This window comes from Calcarisporiella thermophila (assembly GCF_041956535.1).
Source record: "Calcarisporiella thermophila strain CBS 279.70 unplaced genomic scaffold VTP21scaffold_2, whole genome shotgun sequence".
NCBI classification, from domain to species: domain Eukaryota; kingdom Fungi; phylum Calcarisporiellomycota; class Calcarisporiellomycetes; order Calcarisporiellales; family Calcarisporiellaceae; genus Calcarisporiella; species Calcarisporiella thermophila.
This window is the reverse complement of record NW_027192192.1, coordinates 824,953-836,142: the sequence shown is the minus strand read 5'-3', so window position 1 is coordinate 836,142 and position 11,190 is coordinate 824,953. Positions and strand designations below refer to the sequence as shown.

Genomic DNA, 11,190 nt, shown 5'->3' with positions numbered 1-11,190 from the left:
TACACGTGTTTTCCCATTTTTGCCTCTCCCAAACTTAAAGTTTCCTGGATATAAACTCTGAATAGAAAACTATAGCCTACTACCATTTGAGTTGCATAGAGCACATAGTAACAGGATCCATTTTATTGTAAGACGAAAGTTTTCGGCGTTGTCACTCTAGTGATAAGAGGTCGATTTCGTCAAGCGCAGCAGAAATCTACTAACTCAACCTAGTTTTCACCCGCAAGTATGATCATATAGTCCAGGAGAAAATGGCTGGTGTCCGCATTCAATTAAACCAAGGCACCGTTAATTTCAACTCGGGAATCTTTGCTCCGTTCCTAGCGCTCGGCAATATCCGGCAACACCTCCAAACCTGTAAATGCTTGTAGCCGCTCCATTTTCTAAGAGTTCTTTTTTTTTTCAGTCGAAGCAAACCAAAATCCGAAACTCAGTTATTTTCTCCTTCACTAGATAGTGCTTGCCTGAGTTCCTCGATGTGGGCGATATTCCCAGGTGTATATTAAACTCAATCTGGGATAATGCATTTCCGGCTGTCGTCACCAGATAGTGGCCTCCTCTCTGCCTGCGGATCTAAGGCCCTTGATTGCAAAAGAGATGTGGGTTTATTCTGCCCGTTGGATGCCGCAAACCACGAACTTCTGGGATCCTTGGGCTCTTCACCATACATCGCGCAATGTTCGCCAAGATGAGACACATGAGAGGAGGATATATTTTGCGTGGCTAAACATAAGCAATACCGATTCCTCTCCTCGGAAGACGATTTCGGAAGGCGCGAGTATCGGGAAGTTCTGCAGAGGTCTGGGTTCTGGTTTCATGTTGTGCTCGAGAAGCTACTCCACAGAGCTGTACTCTTTGTGAGCAACCTGAGGTTATCTGGTGCAGCTCACGCGAATTCAAAAAAGCCAGGTATTCCGCGTATAGTTGAGCTTGCAAGACTAACTGGCCAAGGAAGTTGAGCTTGGAAACAACGAGGGTGTTGTGGCTCGACTCGACTCCATTGGAAAGTTAATTACCAGTCTGGCTTGGCCTATATAGGAATTATTTGATTGACGATGTTCCAATGGAGCGGCCTCTCTAGGTTTGATCTCTCGGACCGTCGGAGCCCGAAATTTTTCGCGGGTCAAATGAAACGGCATATAAAGGTCGCGGCTGCATGCTCGTTGCGGCTTTCCTCACACCTTTCCTCCTCCAAACTTCTTCTTCCTCATCATCCTCTTCATCCAAACACCTTGCAGGTTCAAGGATCTATCCCACGCATACCCCCGCACCACTTCCTTTCGTTTTATTTATCTCCCCCGCCTCCTATTTCTCGCGTCTTTCGCAGGGTCGAAATCTCTCCTGATATACTCCACATTCTCGTCTTTTGAAAAGACCTTTTCCGCCAATCTCTCTTCAAGATGATGTTTTCCAAGCTTCCCATTTTCGTCACTGCTCTCTCTCTCATCTCGCTCGTGTCTGCGCACATGGAGATGGAGAAACCTGCTCCACGTCGCTCCAAGTTTTCCAAATTCTACTCTAAGAACAGCGACATTGATTTTGATATGACATCTCCTCTGGGGGGTCGCTTTACCTTCCCGTGCCGTGGTTTCAAGGAAGGTCCGGCCGAGAGCACCTTCAAGGCTGGAGACACGGTCCCAGTTTCTATTGTTGGTGGCGCTCCCCACGGAGGAGGCCACTGTCAGTTTGCCCTGAGCTACGACAAAGGCAAGACTTTTGTGGTGATTCAGGATGAGATGGAAACCTGCCCTTTGGAGCGAAATTATAACATCAAAATCCCCAACAATGCGCCTTCTGGCAAGGTAGATAATCCCTCTCCCCCTCTATTTTCTTTCACCGGGATATGGTTACTGATTGTCTCATTTTCGATAGGCTGTATTCGCTTGGACTTGGGTTAATGCTATTGGAAACCGCGAGTATTACATGAACTGTGCTGATGTTAATATCGTTGGATCCCAGAACGGAAAGCTTACTGGTAAGGAGTTGCTGGTCGTGAATCTACCGGGTAGAAAGACAATCCCGGAATTCGCAGGCAATAAGAACACCGGAAAGGATCTGTTTGCTCAACGCAAGACGATCACCGTTAGCGGAAACGGCGATGTTGAAGGATCTCCTCAGGAACCTGAGGAACCCGAGGAGCCCGAAACGTCTGAGAAGCCTGAGAAGCCGACCAACAAGCCTACCAAGTCCCCTTCGAACCCAACTCCTACCAAAGATCCTAAACCCACCAACAGGCCGACCAAAGATCCTAAGCCCACCAACAAGCCGACCAAGACATCCAAGCCTACGAAGCCCTCGAAAACCTCGGAGCCATCGCAGCCAACTGGTCAGCCTGATCAGCCTGAGAACCCTGAGAACCCTGAGACACCTGGTAATGGACAAAATCCAGGAAATGGCAAGGAGGAATGTCAACCCAATACAATGGAATGTGACTCCGAAGGAAAGTCCAATGGCTTCAAGATGTGTCGCTTTGGTAAATGGGTTAAGATGGCTTGTCCTGCGGCAACTGTGTGCAAAGAGCAGAGCAAGGAGGGCAATCGTGGCGTTTTCTGCGGGTACCGTCGCTTGCGCCTCTTTTAATTTTTAATCACAGTGGGCCTCTAGCAAATTGATGATATTGTTCTCTTCCTCATTTTAATGAATTGCTTAATGCTGAAATTAGAGTATGGCTTTTAGTATTGCTCAATATCTGGCATATTTCTTTGTTTGAAACGCTGCGCGTTTCTAATAACTATTTACTTTTTATCATTTGCAAAAACCCACTTTACGTACTCCTGTTTATCGTCGATAGATGTTTGCTGAATAACAACATACCGGAAATTTGCGCTGAGTCCAAAATTGGTGTTAGTGAAATCCAAACATTTCTTTAGTGGAGGAAAAAAAAAATTAGAACCGCTTCTCTTCTCCCGACCCTCTCTGACTAGATCCTTTTTCATCTAGTGGAGTGAAAGCTTGCCCGCTTAATTTTATAGAAAGATATTGGGTCGTCCCACTCTGTATTTTGTCTTTGTAATTTGATTGTTTGGTTTTCTTCTCTCAATAGAGGTATTTATGGTATTCTCACATTCCAATGGGGAGGAGGAGGAGGAGGTAATCTACGATGTGGGCGCCGATTATGCACAGCGCAATTCGTATGAGCTCGACGAGCTGGGCTCCGAGGAAGATGACGATCTTCTCCGAAAACAAAACTCCTCCTCGCTCTCCCTCCTCGAGTTCAACGATTCGCAACTCCTCATCCCACTCTCCATGTCAGAGCAGCGACCGGTCGACTTGGACCGTCGCCTGGGATTTTTCAGCGGCCTTGGCCTCGTCATTGGATTGATGATAGGATCTGGAATCTTTGCTTCGCCTGGGCCTGTATTGGCATATTCTCATGCGAGCGTGGGCGTAAGTTTGCTGGTATGGATCGTGGGAGGATTGCTTGCGATGACGGGGGCGTTCAGCTATGTAGAGCTAGGGACTACTTTTCCCCAAAGCGGAGGAGAGGCGCTTTACCTTGAGAAGGCATTTGGCGGATTGCCATCGTTTCTTTTTAGCTTTGTCGCCATTGTGGTGTTGAAGGTAGTGTGCGATTTTTGCCTCCATGCTTAACATTGGCTGAGTACAAATCTTTGCTTTGATGATTTAGCCGGGCTCCCTTGCCATTATCACTGTTGTTTTTGCCGAATATATATGCCGGCTTATCTATCACACTGCTTTTGACGGCGATGCTTCCGATATACCCGAGTGGACGATAAAATTACTGTCAATACTATGCATTCTGGTTTTGACGGTCATCAACGCAGTGGGAGTCAAGTTCGCTACACGCACACAGGATATGTTCACTATCCTGAAATTGCTGGCCATGCTTGCCATTGCTATCACTGGCATCGTGGTGTTGGCACGGGGGAGCAATAGCGGAAATTTTACCAGCGGGGACATTATGGGCGATTGGAAGAGCATATCTTTTGGTGATTACGCACTAGCTCTCTACTCAGCTCTATGGAGCTACGATGGGTGGTGAGTGTCAATGGATAAGCTGTTGGAATTTTTTTTATCGCTTGGGGCTGAAAATATGCTCCTCCCTTAGGAATAATCTGAATTATGTCTCTGGAGAGATGAAGGATCCAGCGCGTGACCTCCCGCGCATTATTGGCTTCGGTATCCCGCTAGTGATAGTTTGCTACATTATCACGAATGTTGCATACTATGCTGTGCTGCCTGCCGCGGTTGTTGGAAAAACGACCACGATTGCGTTGGTAGGGTGAATTAGATTTAAATGACTTCTTTGGTGCTGAAAGTTCACTTTGCTCTCTCCTAGGAATTCGGCAAAACTATGTTTGGTCCACTTGGTGGAGTAATGTTTGCGATTTGTGTGGCATTAAGTTGCTTCGGGGTAAGTTGAAAACTTCCGCTACGATGTCTTGTCTTTCCATCTGCTTACCTGCTTATCCTTTGTTACAGGCAGCCAATGCTTCCGTCTTTACAGGAGCACGCTTGATTTATGTCTCAGCCAGACAAGGACACATTCCTTCGATTTTCGGAAAGATCAATGCAAAACGGGCAACACCCGTCGCCGCTTTGATCTTGCAAATGGTCCTCACTATCATCATGATCGTGCCCGGTAGCTTTCACACCCTCGTCAATCTTTATGGAGTAACGGCTTGGCTGTAAGTTTCTCTGCCTCTAATCCGGAATATTATATTGCATCCTCTGCCAGATTGGCTCACTCTCCTCCCCACCGTTTCCTCATATCCAGATTTTACTTCCTAACCGTGGTTGGCCTTATATATCTTCGGATCCGTGCTCCCGAACTTAAGCGCTCATATCGCACTTGGATTACTACGCCTTTATTATTCTGCCTTGTCGCCATTTTCCTCCTTGTGATGCCGTTCACATCTGCCCCCATCGAATCTTTAATAGGACTTAGCCTTGTGCTTTTGGGGCTCCCCTTCTATCTTTTGCAAACAAGCGGCGTTTTCAAATGGTGCTCCAATTGCTGTACTACAGCATTACAGCGCATGGGGCTAATGCAAAAAAACGGAACACATCATATGCTGAGAACAGACGATGCATTAGAAATGGAAGAAACCTAACTTTTTTTATTGCTTTGTATTCTTTGGGCTAATGGTACTATCTATTTAGAGGACTCATTTATCAATTTAATACTGTTATATTTGTATAATAGCTTTTTTTTTTTTAACTACTCTCAAAATTTCTTATTTCCCGTTTCTTTCCTTAATCCTTGTTCGTTTTTTTTTTCCTGGGATAAAATCAAACATTTTTCATATGGCTCAAAATGGAAATTTACTGTGCCGATTTCTTTTTTGAATTTGTGAATACTTTAAGAGCGGAATCGCGATAAAAATGCCACCCAACATTCCCTTAAGGATCAGATGAGAATATTTCGGTTTCTCGGAAAAAAAAAAGAATGCCTTAGCAAGACGCTCGGTTGCGCTTTGTTTTTCACACTTTTTCGTTGCGTTCTCTTTGGTTCATTTATTCCTTTTATTGTTTTTTTTTACTTCTATTTCTCTACCCCTCCCCTCCTTCCCCCTTCCTCCTCGCCTTTTCGTGTTAGAGTTTTTTTTTTTCTTAACTGCCTTTATATTTTATTTATTTCTTTTTTAATAGAGCTTATCGCATAAATAGGGAAGGTGTGAGACCATAGTTAGTTCTGGAGGGTATGGCTACTACCGCAGCAGCTGCAAAACCCTACAAATCTTTCGCAAGTCCAAAGCGAAGATGCTCAGAACGAAAGAGGGTGCGGCAGGTAGGGCCATACATGCTGGGACGCACCATAGGCAAAGGTTCTTCAGGTAAGCTGGAAAGGACGTCGTCGATTAGAATCTCTGCCTATATAAGCTCTATCTTTTCACCATAGGTCGCGTCAAAATCGCGGTGCACATATCGACCGGGCAAACTGTCGCCGTGAAAATCGTAAACAAGGCGAGCCTTCAGGGACACACGGTCCTTTCGCGCGGCATCCAAAAGGAGATCGTTATCATGAAGCTCATCCAACATCCGCATATTCTGAGCCTCTACGACGTATTTGAAAATGACCATGATTTGTAGGTTTTCAATTGCAATCTATCTCTAAAATCCTCCTAATTCTTGATTCATAAGATTTCTGGTGATGGAATACGTCGAAGGCGGTGAGCTTTTCGAGTATATCGTACGCCGGGGGCGGCTGCAGGAAAATGAAGCAAGAGCGTACTTCCAACAAATTGTGTTTGGGCTAGATTTTTGCCATAGGCATCATATCTGGTATGTCGTGTTTCATATCCTGTCATTTCTGACCTATTCCTAAATATGGGATACTTGCTGTTGGGGTAGTCATCGTGATCTTAAGCCGGAAAATCTTCTGCTTGACCGATTTCAAAATGTGAAAATCGCGGACTTTGGGATGGCTTCATTGCAGCCATCAGGGAGCATGCTCGAGACAAGCTGCGGGTCGCCTCATTATGCAAGCCCAGAGATAGTCGCCGTAAGTTGTCACTGTTCCAGATACGCGGGTTAGCTCTCTAATATTTTTTTATCACCTAACAAAGGGTATTCGATATGACGGGGCTGCCTCCGATATATGGTCATGTGGAATCATTTTGTATGCACTATTAACAGGACATCTGCCTTTTGACGACGAAAATATAAAACAGCTCCTCCAAAAGGTAGCCCTTATAATTAGATGCGCTACCGACTGGCTTAAAATATAACCACAATTTTTAGGTGAAAGCTGGAAAATTCTACATGCCTCAGAATATATCCGAGTCGGCTCAAGACCTCATCAACCACATGCTACGTGTTGATCCGAGAGAGCGGATAACCATGTGCGAGATTATCATGCATCCCTGGTTCACACGCCTGCGACCGCGTAATTTTTTCACCTTGCCAAAGCCACCCTCGCCCGAAGACGTGGGCCGGCCTCTGGAGGATATTGCAAATATCGATGAGAGCATCTTAGAAAGCTTGCGGGTTCTTTGGTCGGACCGCTCAGAGGAAGAGCTCATTCGCGATTTGGTGGAGCCAAAGTAGGGCCCCTATCCACTGGTCACGCATTCTCTCTATACCACTAATGCTCTCTGTTCAAATAGGCCCAACATGCAGAAAGTGTTCTACTATCTTTTGCAGCAGTTCAAGAATCGCGTCTGCCAAAATGGAGCAGTTTCCCAAGAAGAGCTCGAATATCTTGCTTCCTGTGGCTACCGTCGTGTAGAAGGCACGCCTTCACCTTCTGTTCGCAACAGACGAAAACTTTTCAACACCGATTCTGCCCAGTTGTCGCAAGAGTTGCAACAACTGGAGATTAAGACCCCTGCGGTGAGCGCAAAAGCAATCATCCTTCCGCCCCCACCCGCGTTCGTTGATAAGCAAATCAAGGAAGGGCAACCAACATTTGCAGAAATGAATATTGACAAATTCTTCAAATCGCCTGTTCTTCCGAAAAAGATTCCAATGGTCGAGATGCCCACTTTGTAAGTGCTCTGCCTTCTACCAACGAGGGCCCCAGATGCTAAATATTCGATTCTTTCTAGCTGGTCTCCCAATTTGAAGCGATTTTCAACAAGTGAGCTAATTTATTCCTCCAGACATGTTGCACCTGTCCCCACCAAACCTACCTCGATACCTGTCAACGATATCTTCAATGGAAAACAATCCTTGGTGAATACCGATGCACCTGCAGCCAAAACAAATCCGTCGATAGTCGCGTGCAAGGAACACGCTGTCTTTGAGAGACGGTCCATGGAGAAAACGGTGGAAAACATGACGGTTCCCGAATCAAGAATTAGTATCGAGAGTACTGCAACGGCAGTTGTGCCTTTGAAGAAAAGCTGGTTCGCTGGGTGGTTAATGTTTAGTAGACACAAGGTAAACCTCTCCACTCCCAAAAAGATTCCAGTGTTGAGTAACCAAGGTGCTATGCAGGCGGATTACCTTGTAAATCGGTTTAAAACTTCGGAGGAGACATGGAAAGTGCTTACCAAGATTCTCGAGGTGAGTTTATTATCGTGCTATAACATCGCAGCCGCCCGCTAAATCTCACCCGGTATTAGACCCTTGGCGTCCGTGTGGAACACAGACTCAGCTTTTTGAAATGCAAATGTGACCTTGTCGTGCTCACTAATTCACAGGAGCTGAAGAGCAAGGCTTCGTGTATAAAATTCAAGGCGGAGCTAGTCAGAGACAGGACATCCTCCTTCCATCCTCGTGTCAAATTCGCCCTCACCTCGGGTAAACTAATATGGGAAAAAGAACACTTTGAACCGTCCTTAAAGCTCTTTTAATTCGTTTTCTAGGTTCATCGCCTGCATTCAAGCTGCTGATGACACAGGTGCGGGATGCCTGGGAAGCCGCCAGCTAGACATAGAGCGTACCATTTCACCATTTTTATTGATATGAACGGACTCCCTTGACTTTTACGAATAGATTTTGATACCCTGACTCTATTTTTTTCTCTTCTTATTACCATAAAGTATTCCCTCTTTTTTTTTCTGGTTGTACTCAACAGCAAATGAAACCTTGTCAGAAATTTTTTTATGAAAGCCTTACTACTGTAATTGCCAGATTTGCTCCTTGATACCCAAACAATCATTTCATCACGTCTCTAATAAAAATTTATAACGATACTGTATTGAAGGTGGTTTAAAAGCAGTTATTCAGCTATCCAGAGAGACTTAATGTCCGTTTCAGTTGCTCTGTCAACTCGTTTAACTCTTCCTCCTCTTCATCCCCTTCATCTCGACTCAAAATCCCATTCGACTTTTGTGCAGTGATAGCTTCGTCAAGAGGTACTATTACGGTTTCAGAAAGAGTTAGTTGGGCAATATAAAGGTCCATATAGCAAAATTTTGCTGGTTGCAGTAAGGAATATTTACCCAAATATTCTGGAGAAATATAATCCAAATCAAGCCAAATCAAGAATAGGTCCAATAGAAGCTTTATCATTCTTCTATAAGAGGAGGTTAATTGGATTAGAAGATTCATCAGGCAAGTTGCTCTAAATCTTTAAACATTAGTAATACATTGTATATCGCTTATCTTCGAATTTGACGATGCGCTCAGTCGAGCGGTGTATAAACATGTATAAATGGCTTTTGGTGAAATTCTCGCCAAAGCTGAGCTCGCAACAGCAGAACACCATCTTAAGTGCCTCGAGTATCATCTTTAGTAAATCGGAGTTGAGCGTGTTGGAAGCGATGAACAACATTTGGGGAATAATTCCGTGCGTGGAAGTTAGCTTATAGAAGGGCATGGGGGTTCCCGAAACATGCGGCAGGCGTGGGGATGAAAGGAGATTGCGGAGGAATCTAATGGAACAACAGTAAACATTTTTATCGTATCTGCTGATGTAAAAATTGGAATAGTGACCTGCAAGTTTCCAAGAGTGTCCGGGGATCATTCACTTCATTTAAGACGATTCCGACTATTGCTGCCGCATCCTTATCTTCAGCGATGAAGGAGGATATATCGGGAAAAGTAGCTAGATTAGCCAAAATTCCCATGGCAAGTTCCATTGTACGCGGGCGATCTGTGAAAGTGATAATCTGTTATAGCATAATGGTCACCAAAAATTAAAACCCAATTATATTTGTCAAAGCCAAACAGAATCTAACCTTTAGCATCAACCGATGAGCTTGGCATTCCTTGAACATGAAAATCGCATAATCCTCGATGGATGAGATATCCCAGCATGCACATAGTGCTCGCTCGAATGGCGTGTCATCCTCGGCATCTTGTCCTGTATCTAATTTATCAATTGCTTCTTCTTCCGTCGCCGTTATGATTCTAATCATAACTCCTGCAACCGTAGACCTGATTAGATCTCTGTCCCGTTGACATTGAGTTTCTCCTGGCGGTGGCGAAGGATTTCGATGGAGATTTGTGTATGGCATACTTTTTCGCAGTAATATCGATGCAAGTTGATTCTTGTTTAATTCGCCATCTCCATAATTGACTTAAATTAAAGCAGTCAGATTGATGCGTTGAAATCGAATTCATTTAAAAAATTTCCATTACTATTTCTTCTTCTTTCTTGAGCTCATTTAATTCAGAGCTTTGATCAAGCTTTGATTTGGTTTGGTTCGAAAATGTTCACAGACTATCTCCAGCTCTCATCTGATCCCCTCGAGATTACAGAATATGTGGATGACGATTTACGGCGAACAGACACGAGCACAAATTCCAGCGGTAACTTGAATTATCTGTCCCCATATATGCACTTCTTCATTATGCTTGTTGGTTGCGTTACGATGTTTAAATAGAAAAAAACCATGATTTCGCGGATACAAGTTGTGATACAGACAATAATAATGTGTCGATCCGATATTCTCATTCGGAAAATCAACGGTTGCTATCCATTTCCATTGCAATTGAATGCATTCATTCCTCTAATACATGAATTTATTTACGCGTTTGCCCGAGTTTTTTTTTTTTTTGCTGGATAACAGAGGGTTGACTCTTAGTGATGCCGCAGAAACATTTATAAACTTTCCGTCCCCCGGCGAATGTGGAGGAGATTGCTTAGCTTTGGATGCGCTTATCCAGCGTGTATGCGTAGAAATTGAAACCTTACTTCAGCGCTTGTATATTCAAGCCGATCTTCATAATATTGCGGGCTGCTGCGAAGCCCACAAAGTCTTGTGTGTTGCTAACCAAGGTTTACTAGGATTGCTTGCTTCACAAATGCTCCAGATTAATGCAATCACGGACACAAAACTTCAAGAACTGCTATCGCACATTGTTGATAAATATTCTCTCTTTCTGAGTTCTGCCTCGTCAGACAACCAGATCCATCAGGATGAATGCTCGACTTGTGCTGCCGAATATGATAACGACCCGAGCAACCAGGACGTTCACTTCTTGTCAGTAAAGGGTAATCATCGCGAAGTCATAGAATTTTTCCTGCAGTATTCTATTCCTCTGTTTGCTTGGGTCGATCTGCTCCCCCCATAGTAGTGCACTACTTATCACCTATTTGTTTGTGTCCATTATCACGGGTAGATACTTTACCCCAGCTAGATCTAATGCAAGATCTTGAGAAGCAAATCGATGAAGATGAGAAGCTAGCTGATTCTCAAGCCAACGTCAACTCGCAACAGGCAAACTCTTTGTCATCTGTCCCTGATTTATTTCAGCACAACTAATGGAAGATTATTCTAAACACAGCCGAGATATGCACCCAATTACCACATGAATTCCCCTTCCTCCTCCAAT

General features: G+C 44.3%; 6 protein-coding genes across 6 annotated transcripts; 5 read left to right on the top strand and 1 right to left on the bottom strand.

The window, feature by feature from the left end:
* Positions 1-251: 251 nt before the first annotated feature.
* On the top strand, positions 252-959 carry VTP21DRAFT_4441 (uncharacterized protein; the record flags this gene model as incomplete). The annotated part of the gene is made up of 3 exons (XM_069394853.1): positions 252-357; positions 551-678; positions 735-959. 3 exons carry the CDS (start codon positions 252-254, stop codon positions 957-959), a joined length of 459 nt encoding a protein of 152 aa, XP_069256049.1.
* Positions 960-1,400: 441 nt separating this feature from the next.
* Positions 1,401-2,580, top strand: VTP21DRAFT_4440 (uncharacterized protein; the record flags this gene model as incomplete). The annotated part of the gene is made up of 2 exons (XM_069394852.1): positions 1,401-1,802; positions 1,873-2,580. The coding sequence occupies 2 exons, from the start codon at positions 1,401-1,403 to the stop codon at positions 2,578-2,580; spliced, it is 1,110 nt and encodes a 369-aa protein (XP_069256048.1).
* Positions 2,581-3,051: 471 nt separating this feature from the next.
* Positions 3,052-5,075, top strand: VTP21DRAFT_4439 (uncharacterized protein; the record flags this gene model as incomplete). Its single annotated transcript, XM_069394850.1, has 6 exons — positions 3,052-3,561; positions 3,629-3,999; positions 4,070-4,238; positions 4,301-4,375; positions 4,444-4,649; positions 4,739-5,075. The coding sequence occupies 6 exons, from the start codon at positions 3,052-3,054 to the stop codon at positions 5,073-5,075; spliced, it is 1,668 nt and encodes a 555-aa protein (XP_069256047.1).
* Positions 5,076-5,665: 590 nt separating this feature from the next.
* Positions 5,666-8,338, top strand: VTP21DRAFT_4438 (uncharacterized protein; the record flags this gene model as incomplete). The annotated part of the gene is made up of 10 exons (XM_069394849.1): positions 5,666-5,798; positions 5,864-6,050; positions 6,106-6,246; positions 6,316-6,466; positions 6,531-6,647; positions 6,706-7,007; positions 7,071-7,451; positions 7,512-7,971; positions 8,031-8,208; positions 8,274-8,338. The coding sequence occupies 10 exons, from the start codon at positions 5,666-5,668 to the stop codon at positions 8,336-8,338; spliced, it is 2,115 nt and encodes a 704-aa protein (XP_069256046.1).
* A 299-nt stretch (positions 8,339-8,637) lies between these two features.
* On the bottom strand, positions 8,638-9,869 carry VTP21DRAFT_4437 (uncharacterized protein; the record flags this gene model as incomplete). The annotated part of the gene is made up of 5 exons (XM_069394848.1): positions 8,638-8,768; positions 8,853-8,926; positions 9,000-9,284; positions 9,346-9,521; positions 9,591-9,869. The coding sequence occupies 5 exons, from the start codon at positions 9,867-9,869 to the stop codon at positions 8,638-8,640; spliced, it is 945 nt and encodes a 314-aa protein (XP_069256045.1).
* Positions 9,870-10,064: 195 nt separating this feature from the next.
* Positions 10,065-11,120, top strand: VTP21DRAFT_4436 (uncharacterized protein; the record flags this gene model as incomplete). The annotated part of the gene is made up of 3 exons (XM_069394847.1): positions 10,065-10,164; positions 10,535-10,908; positions 10,992-11,120. The coding sequence occupies 3 exons, from the start codon at positions 10,065-10,067 to the stop codon at positions 11,118-11,120; spliced, it is 603 nt and encodes a 200-aa protein (XP_069256044.1).
* Positions 11,121-11,190: the final 70 nt, after the last annotated feature.